The 20,879-nt window shown below is 44.2% G+C and overlaps 1 protein-coding gene and 1 pseudogene across 2 annotated transcripts; both read left to right on the forward strand.

Annotated features, from left to right (window-relative positions):
• The first annotated feature begins 1,179 nt into the window (after positions 1–1,179).
• On the forward strand, positions 1,180–8,588 carry LOC118583954 (acylcarnitine hydrolase-like). 2 transcript variants are annotated; one of them, XM_036187795.1, is made up of 12 exons: positions 1,180–1,252; positions 1,971–2,181; positions 3,582–3,723; positions 4,374–4,507; positions 4,589–4,847; positions 5,575–5,673; positions 5,934–6,074; positions 6,195–6,275; positions 7,029–7,173; positions 7,404–7,541; positions 7,918–7,990; positions 8,402–8,588. In XM_036187795.1, exons 1-12 carry the CDS (start codon positions 1,180–1,182, stop codon positions 8,586–8,588), a joined length of 1,683 nt encoding a protein of 560 aa, XP_036043688.1. The 2 variants fall into 2 exon arrangements, with proteins under 2 accessions (XP_036043688.1, XP_036043689.1); XM_036187796.1 differs by lacking the exons at positions 4,374–4,507; positions 4,589–4,847.
• A 7,524-nt stretch (positions 8,589–16,112) lies between these two features.
• LOC118584557 lies at positions 16,113–20,596 on the forward strand (annotated as a pseudogene).
• Positions 20,597–20,879: the final 283 nt, after the last annotated feature.

Consider the following 20,879-nt stretch of genomic DNA (forward strand, 5'->3'; position numbering starts at 1 on the left):
TCCTGCATTTACCTGTCTCTCCTGTGACATCTTGAGTAAGTACCTACTCACAGAAGCCCTGTCTCTCCTGTGACATTGTGAGTGTGTACCTACTCACAGATGTCCTCTGTCTCTCCTGTGACATTGTGAGTGTGTACCTACTCACAGATGTCCTCTGTCTCTCCTGTGACATCTTGAGTAAGTCCCTGCTCACAGAAGTCCTCTATCTCTTCTGTGACATCTTGAGTAAGTCCCTGCTCACAGAAGCCCTCTGTCTCTCCTGTGACATTGTGTGTACCTACTCACAAATGTCCTCTGTCTCTCCTTTGACATTGTGGGTATGTACCTACTCACAGAAGCGCCTCTGCCTTCTTCTGTTACAGCTTTCTGTCTAGGAGTGAGGACAGGGTTCCTGGTATCTCAGAAGAGCTTTAGAATCCATGCTGTGTCTTTCCAGAAGGCAAAGAGGGAACAGAAACAGCAGAAGTATCAGTGATGGCTAGTCTTGGCTGTCAACTTGACTACATCTAAAATTACCTGAAATCCAGAAATGATGGGCACATCTATGAGGGGTTTTATGCTTGGTTTGAAGTGGGTGAATTTACTTCTTCTCCAGACATTTCAGGCAGGAAATAACATGCCTTTTATCCAGATCTTAAGGTAGGAAGACATACCTTTAATATGGGCCAAGCTGCTAGAAGCCTATATAAGGTCATGGGAGACAGAGGATTTGGCTCTTTGCCTGCTGGGTCTTACCTTGATAGCAAGTCCATTCCTTCACTGGCATTAGAGCCTACTTCGTTGGGATTCCAGCATGTACAGATGAGACATCCAACCTCATGGACTGAGCAGCTTCTGGATTCTTGGACTTTGTATTCATAGCCAGCCACTGTTCAATTAAGCCGAACCTTTAACTTATTCTAATAAACCCCATTTCTCTGTATTTATATACATATAAATCCTGCTACTCCAGAGAACCCAGATTAATACAGTGATTTTGCCCTGCCTCCAGGCTATTGGCTCCTGTCATTTCTGACTAATCAGTTCTCCTACAGTGAGAACTTTGCCCCACCACACCAAGTTCCCACCTACATCCTTTTGATTTAAATTCCTGCCTGGGCACACTGCACAGTTTCTGCTTCCTGTTTGTGAAACGTGGGTGTCCTATGTAGCAGCACAGACTCAGGCCTGAGATCTGTCATGTCACTGAATCAACTTCATAGCTGGCTGAATGCTGTGGTCTTTGGGCTCCTGCTTCTCCTCCACGTGCAGGGTGAGGCTCACTAAATTGGCAATGGGGATTGACTAGAGTCAGAGCTGCCAAATTCTGCATGTCAGAGGCTGAGCCTGTGGGAGGGATGGCCCAGGGATGGGGCTGATGGAAATGATAGAATCTAGCAGTTAGATACAAGTGTGGGAAACGTGTGCCTCCCAATCCCCTGGCCACAGATTTTGTGGACCCACAAATGGTCAGAGATGTCTAAGATCATACCATATTGAGAAGACAGTTCAGTGTAAGGAGCTCTGGACAAGGAAAAGTGGGCGGAAGGTATTTTTCCCTCCTCAGTATATGGCTATGACTGTAGCTACTATTGACCTTTGGATGAGAACTACAATAATCATCTCTGTGAGTTCGAGGCCAACCTAGTCTTCAGAGTAAGTTCCAGGACATCTGGGTCTACACAATGAAACCTTATCTCAAAATAATAATAATAATAATAATGGCAATGATCATAAATTCTTGTGGCCAAGTGGCTATGAGTGTGTGACATCTTTGGCCAGAGAAATGCTCTGACACCATTCAAAGGGGCAATAGGAAAGGTCCCTGGCCCTAAGAGATAGGGAAGCTCACACACTCACACCCAACAGCTGAACTAGGAGGACCTGGGTTCCCTTCCTGTGTGCCCTGGTAACAATGAGGTGGGAACTCCCAAAATCAGCTGTGGGAGTTGATTGCACCAAGCTAACCTTGATGGCATCTCTCCACCCAGGTCAAGACTCATCAAAGGCCAGCCCCATCAGAAACACGCACACAGGCAAAGTCAGAGGCAGCCTCATCCAAGTGAATGACACCAAAGCTGGTGTTCACAGATTCCTGGGAATCCCCTTTGCCAAGCCACCTGTGGGACCACTGCGCTTTGCACCCCCTGAAGCCCCTGAACCATGGAGCGGTGTGAGAGATGGGACCTCATATCCAGCCATGTAAGTTCTGGATGCAGAGGATGTCTGGCCCTGTGGTGAACAGTTGTTCTGAGCTCTGAGCCATGCTGAAGTCTTTCCTCCATCTCAGCTCCATAGCAGTTTTCTCTCATTGTGGAGAAGCCTGCCATGCATTTTTCTGATGCATGTGCTAAGGTTGAGTAGAACGACCTTGCCAGTCTCCTGGGTCAGATTTCGGCAACCACAGGTTGTTAGGTGCAGATACTATAGAGAGGAACAAAGGTAAAATTGTTCACAGATTCAAACTGAGCCCAGTGTTCTCTGCCATGATGGGAGGGATCTCTAAGCATGAGTTGTGTGACCTATTAAATAGAGAGGGCCCCTGAATCCAATAGCATACACTTCAATATCTATGATGGATGCCTGCTAAGCCCACCCTCACAGTCACTGTGACAACCTATAGGGCCAGGCACCATTGATCAAAAAACAGGGATAGGTAACTAATTCCTTTTAGAGACACTGTAGGAAAAAGAAGTTCCCTGAGAGCCTATACATGAGATAAAGAATTTCTCACCATCCTTTGGGGCAGTATCAGCCCTGATTCCTTTAGTACCTGTGGATACAACTCTACAAATGTGCAATCTTAGTTTGTTTTCTGTTGCTGTAATAAAATATCAACAAAAGCAACTTAGGGGAGAAAGCTACTATTTTAGGCTCCAGATTACAATCCATCATGTGGGGGAATTCACAGTGAAAAAGAATTACAAGAACTGGTCACATCACATCCACAGCCAGGAACAGAGAGTAGAAAAAGCTTGCATGCAGCTAGCTAATGCATAGTTCACTTTTCTATTCTTATGCAATTCAGTGAATGTGACCACATACAGCCAGTCATTCCAGAGATACCTGAAAGTGTCTATATACTAGACTCAGAAAGAATAACATCCAGGCCCTACCCAACTGGAGCATAAATCTAATTAGTCTTATCAATAAAAACCAGGAGCCAGATATTGGGGTAAAAACCTGAAAGATTGGAGAAACAGGGGAGCAGCCACCAGTGACTTCCTATCTCTTCTGTTCCTCTGAAGGAAAGATCCTGTCTCAGCCCCTCTTTACCATGTCCTTTCCTTCTCTCTACAATCCTCCAAACCTCTAAGGTTAACTAGAGGTTAGCTTCGCCCTCTGACTCCAAGCAAGTTTTATTTGTCAGAACACAATCAAAATATCACACAGCATTAAGGACTCTCTAGAATTCTGGCTCCATCCCAGCTTTCAAGGAGCCTGTGGCCATTACCTTGGTGGGAAGGTACTTTAGAGGGGAATATGTTTTAACAAGGCATCATGTGGAGCAGGAACTGAAGGTGGCTGAGAAAAGATCCACACTCACATTTGGTTTTGACCACCATACATCTCTTGGAATAACTGTCTCCCTTTTTCACCAGTTGCCTGCAAAATGTTGATATGATGAATTCAGAGGGCCTGAAGAAGCTAAAAATGATGATGCCCCCCATCTCTGTGTCTGAGGACTGCCTGCATCTCAACATCTACACTCCATCACATGCCCATGAGGGCTCTAACCTGCCTGTGAGTGTCAGGCCATGGTCAGCTTAGGGACAGGGCATGTTTTTATAGATGATTAGAAGGGGCAAAAGCAGCCTGAGCTCCATTGCACTGTGGGCTCTGTTGAAAAGCCTTACACTATTTGGGTCAAAAGAGGCCTTCTCAGCCACATTATGCACCTGAAACCTGGGTAAGCAACACAAAGCGCTGGAGCACTGTGTTCTAGCTATTTGATAAAACCAGGACTCATTCTACAACCTGAGCCTGCAGAACCACTTGTCTGCTCAAGACCAAAATGTTGAGGTCACACATTCACACTTTTAGGTTATCTGTTGTGCTAGTGACAGTTGATGATCCTTTTCTTTTTCAATCTGAAGAAATATCCATGGAGACACCCCTCTTTCTTCCACTATGAAGAGCCTGAGTGATGATGACATTACTCTGTACATAGCATCATTAATTCAAAGTGAGATACATGATGAGGATAGGGACTACAAACAACCTGATGGGGCTGCTACAGGACCCTGGCCATGACCAAGGAGGGGCCTGAATTGCTGAGGATTTGGATGTATTTGTGGAGCTGCACAGAGGCATAGAAGTTGATACTCCAGTAAGCAGTCCTGCAGTGCTTGGGCTGGTTAGCAGCTTCCTGGCATCTCCCTTGACTTCTCCAGGTAATGGTGTGGATCCATGGTGGTGCACTGGTTGTAGGAACAGCTTCCATGTATGATGGATCCATGCTGACAGCCATTGAGGATGTGGTGATTGTCACTATCCAGTACCGCCTGGGTGTCCTGGGCTTCTTCAGGTGAGACTAGGGTTGAGCAGTGCAATAGCAGCTGAGAAAAACCTAGACAGCCCTGTGATCCATGTTCCTTCCACTTCTCAGCACTGGAGACCAGCATGCCAGAGGCAACTGGGGCTACCTGGACCAAGTGGCCGCCCTACGCTGGGTCCAGCAGAACATCGCCCACTTTGGAGGCAACCCAGACCAGGTCACCATTTTTGGTGAGTCAGCAGGTGGCACAAGTGTGTCTTCACTTGTTTTGTCCCCATTGTCCAAAGGACTCTTCCATGGTGCCATCATGCAGAGTGGAGTAGCCCTGTTGCCTGGTCTCATCTCCAGCTCTTCTGAGGTGGTTTACCAAGTGAGTGCCTCCAACTACTTCAGCCCTGTATCTACTGCCACAGCACTATCCTCTGGCACTTTGGGGTAAACAAGGATCTGGGGAAAGGACCTATCTTCATTTTCTCTGAAAGACTCAAGGGTTAGAATCCACACCTCTGCTTCCTACAGGCTGAATATGTTATGTGGACAGCAAAGCTTCCCTTAGAAGCTTCAATCACTGACAAAATTGAATATGTAAGGAATAGGGAGATGGTTCAGTGGGTTTTCTTAAAGTGCTCAGAGTACAAGCTGAGGGCCTACATTATAATCCCCAGAACCTACAGAGGGCTGGAGATAGTAACATGTATCTGTAATTCCAATGTCCCTGTGGTCAGGTAGAAGGCAAAGACCAGGAATCCCTGGATGTCCACAGAGCAGCTCAGCTAGTGCAGGCGGCAGCAGCAAACTAAGAAGACATCTTGTCTCAAATACAGGGAACGGTGAAGTCTGAGACTTTGTCCTCGAACCTTCATAACAAACTTTGTAAACTTGCTCCTTCTCTCATACATGAAGCACAGAAAGATGAGTGGAGGGAAAAATTACCCTAAAGAAAAAGAGCAAGTATGCAGCTATAAAGGATAGTGCTTGCTATCTGTCACCTATGAGCAATAGGACTTGGGAAATTTTTCAGATTTATTCCAATCCACACACAACACACTTGGAGTTGGAATTGAGAAAACTCTTCTCCCTGCTTGTTCCCTTCATAGACGGTTGCCAACCTATCTGGATGTGAAGCCATGGACTCAGAGGCCCTGGTACACTGTCTGAGAGGCAAGAGTGAAGCAGAGATTCTGGACATTAACAAGGTTGGGAGAATTGTGTGTCTGGAAGGACCTGGTCAACAGGATGTGGGACTCTGAACTAAATGCCTCATCTCTGTGACTTTGCGTCCTTTAGTTCTGTGTGCAGTATGAACACCAAGATAGGCTAATCTAAGTGTAGGTTCTCTTCCAGAATGAGCAGACCACCCTGAGGCTAGTAACTACTGAGAAAATGGTGAAAGTAACTCAGTGGATCAGCATGTGTATTTCAATGACCTTCAGCATTGACTTTTAATGCCCCTCAGGTCTTCCAGGTCATCCCTGCTGTGGTGGATGGGGAGTTCCTACCCAGGCATCCACAAGAGTTGTTGGCTTCTGTGGATTTTCACCCTGTTCCCAGCATCATAGGTGTCAACAATGATGAGTATGGTTGGATCATACCAACGGTAAGGCGCACTTCCAATATTCTGGGGGCCTGGAGACTCATACGTTAAGCATGGGAACTCAATACATCTTTAATCCAAGTCCATCAGATCCACACTTAAGACCTAACTTCTGCCTCCCAGGTCATAGGCTCTGCTCAGACAATAAAGGAAATAACGAGAGAGAACCTGCAGGATGTTCTGAAGAATACAGCAGCTCAAATGGTGAGACACCTCTGGTCTTGTCCATATAGAGAGTTCCCTCATATTTCCTCCTCAGACAACATCCCTGTTAATAAAGGACCACATACATGTGTGGTTCTGTGTAGTGTCACCTTGGAGTGTAGCAGGCTTTTCTTTTTGGAGGTCACCAACCAGCTCCCAAATCATGACATGGAGACTTCTTATTAGTTATGAATGTTAGGGCTTATCTTATGCTTGTCTCACTAGCTATTATAGTATAACATAACCTGTTTCTTAACACTTAACCTGTTTCTGGTCCTCTATATTTTGCCTCAGAGATTTTTACCTTTCCCTCCTTCTGTAGATCTTCCACTGCTCCTCGTGTCTGTCTGTTGTCTGTCTGGCTTCTGGCCCCTGGCGTGTCCTTCTCTTTCTCCTCATTCTCTTCTCCTTCTTCTCTTCTTTTTCCTGGGCCTAATTTTTCCTCTTACTTATTCTCTCTGCCCACCAGCCCTGCCTATCCCTCTCCTGCCTAGCTATTGTCTGTTCAGCTTTTATTAGACAAATCAGAAGCCTTAGGCAGTCAAGGTGAAACAACAACACATCTTTATTATATAAACAAATGCAGCAGAAACAAATGTAACACATCTTTACACAGGTAAAGTAATATTCCACAGCATAAACAAATGTAACACATCTTTGCCCAATTAAAGTAATAGTCTACAAGATTGGAGGTTGAACCTTTTTGAACCAAGAACATGCCTAACCTCATTCTTCCTGATCTCCTTGGTGTAGATGCTGCCTCCTGAGTATAGTGACCTGCTAATGGAAGAGTACATGGGGAACACTGAGGACCCCCAAGCCCTCCAAATACAGTTCACAGAGATGATGGGAGACTTCATGTTTGTTATCCCTGCACTCCAAGTAGCACATTTTCAGCGTGAGTACATCTATAACAAGGCTTAGGGGAGCATCTCAGAGAAGTGGGTCATGGGTGAGCACTGTGGAACAATGTGGTATCCAGGTCTCCTCATGTCTACTTTAACAGAGTGATATCTAAGTACAGAGTGGGAAATGAGTTGCTAGTAACTCTATGAACTTGACACCAAACATGTATCAGAAAAGCTCCAGATATGGGACCAATAATTCACCATCTGTCCTTACCTCCAGGTTCCCATGCTCCTGTCTACTTCTATGAGTTCCAACATCGGTCCAGCTTCTTCAAGGATATCAAGCCATCCCACGTGAAGGCTGACCATGGTGATGTGGTTCCTTTTGTCTTTGGATCCTTCTTCTGGAGTACAAAATGTGAGTCTTCCTTATTTTCCTTGAGCTGAATGAGGTCTCAGATGGCTCTCTGAGGATCTCCTGAGCTCTCAGTCCATTTGAGGAAACCTGTAGGTAGATAGATAGATAGATAGATAGATAGATAGATAGATAGATAGATAGAGCCAGTTTAGAATCTGGACCCTCCCCAGTCTAGCCTGTAATGTGGGAAATGTCAGCATATTGGGTCAAGAATTCAATTAGAGGATTACATGGATCTTGGATACTGTATTTAGTGAAGAAGGAAGGTAGCAAAGCCCATAGTTTGGGGTCAGACAACAGCTGTGAGTCTGAATCATGTGTTGGCAGTTGCATGATGTGTCATATACTTGGACCTTTGTTTTCCTATTGACTCCAGTTGACCTCACTGAAGAGGAAGAGCTGCTCAACAGGAGGATGATGAAGTACTGGGCCAATTTTGCAAGACATGGGTGAGAATATACCTCCCTCTATCTCAATCTTCCAGGTATGGGTCCCTATCTAGGACTCCCTTTTGGATGGTGGCCTTCTTGTCATGCATTGACATTTCATAAAGTCTCCTTACCCCATAGCACATTTATACAGATACTTTGTAATTATCAGTTACTGGTCACCTCACAGTGACCTGGATCAGAAGTGCTAAGGTACTGTTCTTTAGATCTTGCCTCTCTGATGGAAACATAAAACAAGTGAGGTTTGGAGTAGAAACTAGTTGGTGAAACTTGTATGACTATATCAAGACACCTGACCCATCAGCCCCCTTAACCAATGTCCTAATCTTTCTACTGTGCTGACCCAAATCAGAGGGTCAGACTTTGGATCAGAGTGACCTCACACTTTCCCAATGTCTGGCATATCCACAGGAACCCCAACAGCGAGGGTCTACCCTACTGGCCCATGTTGGACCATGATGAGCAATACCTGCAGCTGGACATCAAGCCTACTGTGGGCCGAGCCCTGAAGGCCAGAAGGCTGAAATTCTGGACCAAGACTCTGCCCCAGAAGATCCAGGAGCTAAAGAGATCTCAGAACATGCATAAAGAGCTCTAGTTCCCTGTGTGAAGAATGGTGTGTAGCATTAGCTGCTGTTGTGTTTAGCTTGAGGTTCAAAAAAAACACATTGAGGACACTGAGTTGATTCTAACATTCACATAACCTCTGTACTTGTCTATTCCTCTACATTTATCACAAATCCTCTGCATGTGACTCTTTATCCTGCTGGGTCATCTTTTGCTACACCCACTCAATAAATGCTCCAATAACAGTGTGGATTTGTGAGCCTCGAAGTACCCATCTCTTTTCACACTCCACTGGGACTAGGTCCCTTCTTTCTTTCCTTGCCCCATCTCTCATCTTCACTGTCCTCTTCTCTAAGACCAAAAACGCCTTTAAGTGAAGCAGAAGCTTTGGAAAAGGTTGATATGGGTTCTTTGGAGAGAATGGTGGACTATATCAAAAATACATGACCTTTCTCATCAAGTTCATACTTTTGGAGACCTTGAAGTCAAAGGTTAAGATACCAACAGGTGTGCTGTATTTTGATGGCTAGCTATCTGACCCAAAGATGATACCTTATATGTGATGGGATAATTAATAGTTCTCATGACCCAAGCCTCAAATAGGCCTAACTCTTAACATCATCATATTGGAGTCTAAGTTTCAATATAGAAATCTGATTCATAGATATTTTCAAAACGCACCACATAAAGATTCCCAAGTCAGTCTCTGGATTTGAAAACATCTGAAAGTATCTCTATCTATTGTGTTTGTAGATAAAATGTCAACTACAAATTATTTTAAGATTATCTGTTCATTTATCAATATTGATGTCTTTTTTCTTCCTCTTCCCAACATTCAACCCCATTCATCTATTTCCATCCCAAAGAAGCTAGTGGCACAATTTTATATTTATATGAGACATAGGTTTCAGTATATATTATCTCAAATCTGGGAGAGTGTGTGTGTATGTGTGTGTGTGTGTGTGTGTGTGTGTGTGTGTGTGTGTTTGTCCAGAACTAGGTTGGTTACATATAGTGTGTCTACTGAGGTTTGTCTTGATTTCCAAGGGTTCTATAGAGATGGCAATGCCCTCATTTGGATGATCACAGCACATCTGTGAATATGTACGATTATTGGGTTAGTCCTAGTAGCGGGCTACATGGGGTGGTGCCAGAGGGTCTACACATGTACAATAGAGGTTCTGTCCCCTCTCCCCCTGAGCACTTGTCCATGTATAGGGGTGTCATCCTGACTTCTGGTTCCCCTGCAACCTTCTGGTCTGTATGACAACTCTCTTCCCCTTGATTGTCCATATGCACGGCTTTTATTCTTACCTCTTTACTGTTGCTAAACATTTTGGCCTTTCTAATAAATAACCTCTCTTTTACTTTATGTCATTATACAAAGCTGCCAAATTCTGCTGAAGCTACCTGAATTCTCCAAAAACATTTTCTCTCTGTCATTAAGAACCTGGATCTGCTGGGTAGAAGTGGTGCATGCCTTTATACCCAGCACTCGGCGGGGCAGAGGCAGGTGGATCTTTGTGAGTTCGAGGCCAGCCTGGTCTATAGAGCAAGAGCCAGGACAGGCACCAAAGCTACACAGAGAAACCCTGTCTCGGAAAAAAAAAAAAAAAAGCCTGGATCCTTCATGCTAGAGACACTGACATATCATATCCCCTTATCTCTGATCAGCTTGCCCTACAAATCAAGTTGTCCTAAGTTGGCAAACACCCCCTTTTAAAATCCAGTGCAAGGAATACCAACTCCAGGACAGCATGACCTTTGGGGTCAAAGTGAAGATTATTGGTTGTCCATCTTGGGCAATGAAGGATGTCCTCCAGGAGGGTTGCTGCCAGATTCTACCACTATGTCCTGAGCTCATTATTGGGCTCCTGCTGCTGACAATTAAGACACATCAGGCTGTTCAGGTAACACAAAAATCTAGTTCCATGTCTTTGTTCTTAGAAGAGCTGAGACAGTCCATATCCCAAAGCCCAGCTGTTACTTCAGAGGGGAAGTTGAGGGAAGAGAGAACATCTGCCTAGGTCAGGACTAGGAGCACAGATAATCTGAAGGGAGACACTGAATTGACATCATGCCTTGCTTACTGGGGGGGATGGGTGCAGCCATGGTTGTACCATGCCCTTGGAAACATTCAGAAAAGTATTGAGGAGAAAGACCTTCTGTGCCAGGCTTTGAGTACTCTAGATTTTTGAAGGCTGGAGATATGGAACCAGATTCTCAAGTGGCATTGATGGTTGTCTGAAGTAAACACTCATACAGTTTCCTCCATGAAGTCTGCCTTAGCCAGATCCTGTACTTCTGATCCTGTATTCATTGGTGAATCCTGACATGGTTCTCTGGGATTCTTAGACTTCTGTTCATTGCCTAGTATCTCAGTTTTATCATAGGCTCTGAGAATCCAGAGAGTCTCAATGTTGGAAACAACAGGGCCTAAAACTGTTTGTCAGGTGGATAAATGACTCTAAACCTGTTCTCAGTAGGAATTGCCACCACACTAGCCACAATATAAAGAAGAAATGAATAGGGGAAAGGCACTTAAAATGCCACACTAAAACAGAGTAACATCTAAATTAAAGATATTATAGATCTAGCAGAATTCATAGACACCCACAGAACACTCCATTAAACACTACAAAATACACCTTCTTCTTGGAAATCCATGAGAATTTTCTACAAAAAAGTTGTGTATTGGGACACAAAAGAAGTTTTAAGAAATACAGGAAAATTGGAATATTTGATTATAATAGAATAAAACTCTCAGTCCACAGTAAAAGAAACTATAGAACACATACAGTCTTGTGGGGTATATAACATGCTACTGAACAATGATTACATAATTGAGTGAAATCAAGAAGAAAATTTAAAAATTTTTAGAATCAAATGAAAAAGAAAAGGCAATGCCAAACCCTAGAGGACACACTCAAGGCAGTGCCAAGCCTTAATGACTAAATTAAATACTCAAATGTCTGCCCCTTCTTCATCTGAGTGATGATCTTCAACACACATCTCTTTTTATAGCTTTCTGCACCCTGCTCTCCACTACAAAATCAACATTTGACCTGTGAATCTCAGGATCATAAACACAGTGACTCTAGGTCGGGGATAATGGTTGCTGGTATCTAGAATGGCTCCAGAGGCGATGCTGTGCCTTCCCAGGGAACCAAAGAGTGAGAAAATCCAGCAGATATGGTTCCACCATCTGCTAAATACTGGCTCTCCAACACTGGTCTCCTGTCTAGTCAGTGCAGCCCTCCTGCAGCTGCCACTTTGCCCTTCCCCCAACAAGCTGCTTGCCTACACCTCTGTGAGTGCAAATTCCTGCATGGACAAGGCCTGAACTATCTTCCTGTTGGGAAACATGGTACATCCATTGCAACTCAGACTGAGACTGTGAGGAGGAGATGTAAACTGGGGTCTAGGAGAGACTGAGAAGGCTGGTGGCAAGGAACAAGGGAGGAGTAAACTAGCAGAGATAACAGATGGCAGTGAGGAAAAGTGGGTGTCTTAGTTAGGGTTTTCATTGCTGTGAAGTGACACCACAGCAACTCTCACAAAGAAAACATTTATTTGGGGTGGCTCACTTACAGCGTCAGAGGTTCAGTCCATTATAATCATGACAGGCAGCATGGTGGCATGCAGGACGATACGGTGCTGGAGCTGAGAGAGCTACATCTTGCAGGCACCAGGAAGTCAACTGACACACTGGGTGGTATCCTGAACAGGAGAAACCTCAAAGCCCAGCCCCACAGTGACACACTTCCTCAACAAGACCATAGCCACTCCAAAAATGCCACACCTCCTGATAATGCTACTCTCTATGAGATTATGGGGGCCAATTTCATTCAAACTACCACAGTGCCCTCCCTACCCAGTGCCCACACCATGGGGTGATCTCTGTGGCACACTAAGGAGTCAGTGATGAGTGAGAACACTCAACACTAAGGAACCTGCCCAGTAGAGGTGTTTTCAGGAGCTGCACCTGCAAGTCAAAGGCAGAAAGTTGGAACAGAAGAACATATGTGACACTCCCTCCTCTGGGCTTGATTGTGGCTATGTCTGTCTCGGGTGTGCTCTTAAGTTGCTAGTATGAGATTTCTTCAATTTTTTTTATTATTTTTAAGAAATTTTCTATTCATTTTACATACCAACCACAGACCCTCCTCCTCTCATTCCTCCCAGCCCTCATCCTCCCCCCCACAACCCACCCACACCCATTCCTACCTCCTCCAAGGCAAGGCCTCCTATGGGGCGTCAACAGAGCCTGATACACTCAGTTGAGGCGGATACAAGCCCCTTCCCCTGCACCAAGGCTATGTAAGATGTCCCAGCATAGGCAGTGGGCTCCAAAAGGTCTGTTCATGCACCAGGGATGCATGATCTCACGGTGAGGGGCCCCTTAAGCAGATCAAACCACAGAACTATCTTGCCTATGCAGAGGGCCTAGTCCAGCCCATGGAAGCTAGACAGCTATTGGTCTACAGCTCATGAGTTCCCACGAGTTTGGTTTCGTTGTCTTTGTACATTTCCCCATCATAGAGATCTCTCCGATTTTCTTATGTAGGCACTTATTGCTGTGATCTTTCCTATTAGCACCACTTTGATTTTGTCTCATAAGTTTGGGTATGCTGTGTATTCATTTTCATTGAATTTCAAAATGTTTTTTATTTCTATCTTTATTACTGTCTTTACCCACTTTTCATTCAGTAGAGAGTTGTTTGGTTTCCATGAGTTTGTAAGCTTTCTCTTGTTTCTGCTCTTGTTGACATCTTGCTTCAATTTATGATTATCTAATATGATGCATGGAATTGTTTCAGTTTTCTTGTATCAACTGAGACTTGCTTTGTGACCAAGTATGTGGTCAGTTTTGGAAAAAGTTCTATGAAGTGTTGAGAAGAATATATGTTAGGTTCATTTAGTTTATAAAGGCAGTTAGTGCCAGTATTTCTCTGATTAGTTTTGTTTGGATAACCTGTCCATTGATGAGAGTAGGGTATTGAAGTCTCCCACTATCGGTGTGTGAGGGTCAATAGGTGGTTTAAGGTATTAGTGCTTCTTTTACTAAAGTGGGTACCCTTGTGCTGTGGATGATTGATTGGTAAATAAAACACTGACTGGCCAGTAGCCAGGCAGGAAATACAGACAGGACTAACAAAGAGGAGGATTGTGAGAACAGGAAGGCAGGAGGGGACACTGCCAGTGGCTGTCAGGAAAACATAAGGTACTGGTAAGCCACAAGCCACGTGGCAAGGTATAGATTAATAGAAATGGGCTGAATATAAGAGTAAGAGCTAGACAATGGTAGGCCTGAGCTAATGGCCAAAGCATTTTAAATAATATAAACATCTGTGTGTTTATTTTATAAGTAGGTTGTCGGACTGACAGGGCTTGGCAGGGGCTGGAGAGAAGGTCTCCAGCTACCCCCTGTGTTTGGGGCATAGATGCTAATCATTGAAATGTCATCTTGGTGGATTTTTTTTTGATGAATATGTAGTATCCTTCCCACCCTTTTTGATTAATTTGTTAGATATTAAAATGCCTACACCACATTGCTTCTTAGGTCCGTTTGCTTAGAATATCTTTTCAACCCTTTACCCTGAGGTAATGTTGACCCCAATGCTGAGGTGTGTTTCTTGTATGCAGCAGAAGGATGGATCCTGTTTTTGCATCCATTCTGTTAATCTGTATCTTTTTATTGAATAATCAAGTCCATTGATATAGAGAGATACCAATGAACAATGATCGTTAATTCCTGTAATTTGTTGTTGTTGTTGTTGTTGTCATCGTTGTCAGTGGTGGTGGTGGTGTGTGAACTTCCCTTCTTTTGGTTTTGTTGGTGTGAGATTTTTTATTTCCTGTGTTTTCAAGTGTATAGATAATGTCCTTGGTTTGGAATTTTCCTTCTAGCTCCTTCTGTGGGACTGACTCGTATATAGATATTGCTTAAATTTCACTTGATCAAGGAATATCTTATTTTCTCCATCTATGGTGAGTGAAAGTTTTGCTGGGTATCGTAATCTGGACTAGCATCTATGGTCTCTTAGAGTCTGCAGCACATCTGTCTAAGACCTTCTGTCTTTTAGAATCTCCATTAGGTAATCAGGTGTGATTCTAATAGGTCTACCTTTATATGTTACTTGGGCTTTTTCCCCTTGCAGCTTTTAATATTCTTTCTTTGTTCTGTATGTTTAGTGTTTGATTATTATGTGGTGAGGGGACTTTTCTTGTCCAATCTATTTGGTGCTCTGTATGCTTCTTGTACCTAGCTAGGCATTTCCTTCTTTAAGTTAGGAAAGTTTTCTTCTGTGATTTTGCTGAAGATATTTTCTAGGCCTTTGAACTGTTTTGTATTTTCCTCCTTCCTCTATTCCTATTAGTCATAAACTGGGTCTTTTCACAGTGTTCCAGATTTCTTAGATGTTTTGTGTCAGGAATTTTTTAGATTTGACAGTTTCTTTGACCAGTGTATCCATATCTTCAATTTCTGAGATCCTCTCTTCCATCTCTTGTATTCTGTTGGTGAAGCTTGCCTCTGTAGTTCCTGTTTGCATTCCTAAATTTTTCGTTTTCAGGATTCCCTCAGTCCATGTTTTCTTTATTATTTATATTTCCTTGAAGTGATTTATTCATTTCCTCTTTAAGGACCTCTATCATCTCCATATAGTTAGTTTCAAGGTATTTTTTCAGCTATGTTGGAATATTCAGAGCCTGCTGTGGTAATATACCAGGTCTCTGCTGGAGACATGTTGCCCTGGCTCTTTCGATTGTGTTTTTATGCTGGCATCTTGGCATCTGGGTTTGGGGTTATTATAGGTCTAGGTGTTTATTTCTGGGTTTACCTTTGTTTGGTATGTGTTTTGTTCCTTAGTTCCTGTTTCCTCTCTGGATTTTCAGAGAGTGTATTTGCTGTGTGCTACCTGTTTTTCTGACCTGCTCAGCAGGTGTGTTAACCAGGAATGCTTGCTGGTGTTGGAGGCTGGAGGAGGGGATACAAGAGGGGAGATGATCTGTTGTGGTGCTAGGGATGACTCTGAGAATTGAGTCTAGGGGAGTGTAGGGAGTGAAGATGATCCACAACAGTCTACTGGGTCATCTAGCAGGGGTGGCCTGTGGTTGAACAGGGGCTATCTGACCAAGTGGGGGGTTGAGACACAGTGACAAGGTTAGAATGGAAGGCCTGGAGGTGGTACGAAGGATCCACAGGAGTAATGGACAGGTTGGGGGGAAGCTGCAGCTGGTGTCCTCTTGTAGTTTGAGGGGAACCCTGAGAATCTGGTCTGGAGTAATGGAGAGTGGGGAAAGTCCACAGGCAGCCTACCTGGTCCCAGAGTTCTGGTATTAAAGGCATATACCACCATGACCAGCTATGTGCCAATGAGTTTTTGTTAATAATCAGGAGAGTCACTGATGAAAATACTCCCTTTTCATTCCATTTCAGAGGAGTCTGAGAGTAAGGGTGTCATTACTACAGATTTAGAGCCATTAACCCAGGCATGGTTCCTTAGAGAAGTAGAGAGACTAGCAAGTATAATGATGGTACTAGGGCCCTGTCATGGTCCAGGTGAGGATGTCCTGAGGAGCTTTATCTGTGTGTCTAAGTACACTGAGGCAAAGCATTAGGTAAAGGAGAAGATACCCCACGTGAAGCTTGAGCTGGGTGGGAACCTCCTAGCATCTGACTTGATTTCCACAGGTGATAGTATGGATCCATAGTGGTGCATTTGTTATGGGCATAGCTTCCATTTATGATAGATCCAGGCTGGCAGCCATTGAAGATGTGGTAGTGGTCACTGTCCTGTACCGCCTGGGTATCCTGGGCTTCTTCAGGTGATTCTGGGACTAGCATGTGCTATGCAGTAGGGTATGAATAGAAATAAGAGAGCCTTGTGATTTCTTCTCTGCTACTTCTCAGCACTGGAGATGAGCATGCCAGAGGTAACTGGGGCTACCTGGACTAAGTGGCTGCCCTACGCTGGGTCCAGCACAACATTGCCCACTTTGGTGGCAATCCTGACCAAGTCACTATTTTTGAACAGTCTGCAGGAGGCACAAGTGTGTCTTCACATGTTGTGTCCCCCATGTCCCAAGGACTTTTCCACAGAGCCATCATGGAGAGTGGGGTGGTCCTGCTGTCTTGACACTATCTCCAACACATCTAAGGCGGTCTACACAGTGAGTCACTTCAGACATCCTATTGATGATCCTGCAACCTCAGCCCCCACTCTCTGATATTCTGGGAGTTTTCTCAGTTGGGGAAACAAGGAGCATGGGAAATAGCTTGTTTCAGTAATTTCTGAAAGATTCAAGGGTTAAAATCCACTTCTCTCTACTTTATGCAAGCTGGGAGTAATAAGCATGCATAAGTAACTTATAGGGCCCATCATTTTCAGAAACAAACATGTGGGATAAAGATATGGCTCAATAAGTAAAAGCATAAGGGCCTGAGTTCAAATTCCCCAGACACCACAAAAAGCTGCATGTGATAACAAGTTTGTAATCCTAATATTCCAGTGGTGAGATTGGAGGCAGAGACCAGAGAAAGGTCTCTGAAAGGTCACAAATAAAATGGACTCTTGTAGGCAAGAAGAAATAATAAAAGATCATTTCTCAAACAAGATGGAAAGTAAAGACTAGCAACCAAATGTTGTCCTCTAATCTTTGCACACAAACCATGGTACAGGCACTCCTGAAGTCATGTGCACTCACAGACATACACACATAGCTTATTGTTTTAAGTGTTGAGGTAGATGACCCCTCTGGCTGTCACATGTGAGCAACACGAAAGTGGTAATTTCATACTTATTGTAATCTGCCAGCACAAAGTGTGATGTGATATTTGGGCACGATGCCTTTCAACTGGAATTGGGAAAACTCTTCTGCTTGCCTGAAAGGATGAATCAAGTCCTGCCTGGTCCCTTTACAGATGGTGGACAACTCATCTGGTTGTGAGGCTGTGGACTCAGAGACCCTGGTGCACTGTCTGAGAAACAAGAGTGAAGAGGAGATTCTGGCTATTAACAAGGTTGGGAGGATTATGTGGCTTGGAGGACTTGGTCAAAGGGATGTGGGAGAGTCAGTCCTTACTATTATAAACAAATTACTTCTGCTCCATGGTTTGGTACACTTTTAATCATGTGTGTAAAGTGAAATCCAAGATATCCTAATATATGAAGAATTTCTGTCATGGGTGGAGGAGCATCCTGAGACAGTAAAATGGGGGTGGTGGTGGAAATGGTTAGGGTTTCTCAGTGGACATCAGAATATGTATAGAATTGACCTTCACCACTGACCTTGGATGTCCCTCAGGTCTTCAAGATTATCCCCACTGTGGTAGATGGGGAGTTCCTACCCAAGCATCCCCAAGAGTTGTTGGCTTCTGTGGATTTTCACCCTGTTCCCAGCATCATAGGTGTCAACAATGTTGAATATGGTTGGCTTCTCCCCATGGTGAGGCACAGTTTCAGTTCTCTGAAAGCCTGGGGACTCATAAGGTGAGTAGCGGAAACTTGATCCATATCAATCCCACCTTACACTTAAAACTGTCCTCTGTCTCCCAGGTCTTAGGCTCTGATCAAACAATAAAGAATATAACCAGAGAGACCCTGCAGGCTGTTCTGAAGAGCACAGCAACACAGATGGTGAGTATTTTGAGTACTTGAGTACTGACTCCAATAGAAAGGACCCCTATATATCCTTCTCAGGCAGCATGCCTAGACACAAAGGTTTGTGTATGTGTAGCTTGGGGTGAGCTCACCCCAGGACTTATACCTTTCTCTCTATACCATATCTATCTTATCCCTGGCCACATTCTTCACACTGAGGCTGCTTCCTGTCAAAACAAGAGCCTGCCTAACCCAACTCTTGCTGTCCCCCTGGTATAGCTGCTGCCTCCTGAGTGTAGTGACCTGCTAATGGAAGAATACATGGGGGACACTGAAGATGCCCAGACCCTCCAAATACAGTTCAAAGAAATGATGGAGGACTTCTTGTTCATTATCCCTGCACTCCAAGTAGCAAATTTTCAGTGTGAGTACATCTATAATGAGGCCAAGTTTCAGGTAGCTCAGAACCATGTGTCCCAGATGAGTTTTATAGTGTCTAGTCCCCTCCCATGTCTGGGCCATGTCTCTGGTACCAAATACTTGAGGACTGTTACATCGATATTTATTCCATTCTAGTGTAAGAGAGTGGAGTGACATCTTATCCAAATATAGATAAGAAAACACATTGCTAATACTCTATTGATTTGCCAAAACAACTCAGCTGGTAAGGACATGGTCATTGTTCAGCCAAAGGCTTTCTCATAACTAGTGCTCCAACCTGGATCCACACAATTGATAATTATAACACCAGATAACGTTATATCAACACATCTTATGAACAAGGGTTAGGCAGGAATGCTCCAGGTGAGAGAATACTATGTCACCAGGTGTCCTCACTTCTAGGTTCCCACCCCCCTGTCTACTTTTATGAGTTCTGTCATGAGGTCAACTTCTTCAAAGATGTCAGGCCACCCCAGGTGAAAGCTGACCATGGTGATGAGGTTCCCTTTGTCTTTGGGTCCTTCTACTGGGGTGTGAAACGTGAGTTTTTCTTGTTTTTCATGCACTATATGGGGCCCAAGGTTGGTACCTGATGGGCAACTGAGCTCCCAGTCCAGCTGAGAAAAATAAAGGTTCTGGGAGAGGATATGATCAAGTATGTACTTTTTCCCTACTCAAAAAGCTACACCCAGATTAGAATTTGAACCCTTCAAGTATAATCTATTGTCTTAGTTACTTTTCCATTGCTGTGATGAGATAATGACCACGTCAATTAGTAGAAGAAAGAATTTGTTGAGACTTACAGTTTCAAAGGGTTAGTTAGAGGCCAAGACCATCACAGATAGGAGAATAGCAGCATTGAGGCAGACATGGGATTGGAACCATAGCTAAATAAAAGCCTACATGCTGATCTACAAGCACAAAGCAGAGAGAGCTAACTAGAATAGACTGGACTTTTAAACCCCAAAGCCAACTTCTAGTCATACACCTCCTTCAACAAGGCCATATCTACTAATTCTTTGCAAACAGTTCCACTAACTGGGAACCAAGCATTCAAATATATGAGTCCATAGGAGTCCTATCATTTGAGCCACCACACCTATGCTAGATAGAATGAGGACACACTGGAGCAGAACTGAACCTGGAGGCATGCAATGAGAGGTGTAGGTGGCTCTCAGATCCTGAGTGGTGAAGGGGGTAGGGAAAGAGACCTAGTGTCCAAGATCAGGCTGCAAGAAGAATGGTGATTGTAGAGCATAAGTAGGCAGCTGCATTAGGTGGTTGGGACCTGGACCTTTGTCTTCTTCATGGTTACAGTTGACCTTACTGAGGAGGAGGAGCTGCTAAGCAGGAGGATGATGAAGTACTGGGCCAACTTTGCACGACATGGGTGAGAGCACACCCCTCCCTCAACCTCCTCAGTGGTGGGTCCCTATCTAGAATTCTAAATTGTGGTTGATGACTTCATTAGTATGCATGGATAACCCATCACATAATAGAGTTCTCCTTACCCCAGGGCACACTTAGATACATTATACATATTGGATACTGGTCATACTGCAGTGACCTGGACGGTGCTATGGTATTGTTCGTTAGATATTGTCTCTGAGAGGGAGATATGAAATTGCCCAGATAATCTTGCCCCACATGGAGCAGACACTAGTTGGTGATACTTGTATCACTATACCAGAGCATGTGTTCCATCAGCCTCCTCAACCATTGGCCCAATTGATCCACTGCCTTGACACAAATTGGGATATGATAAGAGTAACCTACACACTTACCTGCTGGGTGGTATATTTACAGGAACCCCAACAGTGAGGACCTACCCAACTGGCCTGTGTTTGACCATGATGAGCAGTACCTGCAGCTGGACATTCAGCCTACTGTAGGACGAGCCCTGAAGGCCAGAAGGCTGCAGTTCTGGTCCAAGACTCTGCCCCAGAAGATCCAGGAGCTAAAGTGGTCTCGGGAGAATCACAAAGAGTTGTAGTACCCTGTGAGAGAAATGGTGTAGAGGGTTGAGTATACATGGAGTCAGCCTAACATTCTTAGAAAATCCTGGTTAGAAGCTAACAGTCATGTAACCACCCCTTATCTCTACAGTCATCCATTTGACCCACATGTATGACAAACCCTTAGTGTGTCACTTACTACTCAACATGCTGAGACCCACTCAGTAAATGCTCCCATGACTATGTAGTGTCCCAGTCTTCTTTCACAGTCTACTGGGGTCAGGCTCCTTCCTTCCTTCCTTTAATCTTCTCTCATCATCT

Source organism: Onychomys torridus, chromosome 5 (assembly GCF_903995425.1).
Source record: "Onychomys torridus chromosome 5, mOncTor1.1, whole genome shotgun sequence".
Classification (NCBI taxonomy): domain Eukaryota; kingdom Metazoa; phylum Chordata; class Mammalia; order Rodentia; family Cricetidae; genus Onychomys; species Onychomys torridus.

Excerpts from the sequence above, each read along its gene's own strand:
- LOC118583954 (XM_036187795.1), top strand. The coding sequence starts at position 1,180 with ATGTCACTGAATCAACTTCATAGCTGGCTGAATGCTGTGGTCTTTGGG. Across the intron at positions 4,508-4,588 it reads GGTGTCCTGGGCTTCTTCAG|CACTGGAGACCAGCATGCCA; the intron begins GTGAGACTAGGG and ends TCCACTTCTCAG. Across the intron at positions 6,276-7,028 it reads AGAATACAGCAGCTCAAATG|ATGCTGCCTCCTGAGTATAG; the intron begins GTGAGACACCTC and ends TCCTTGGTGTAG.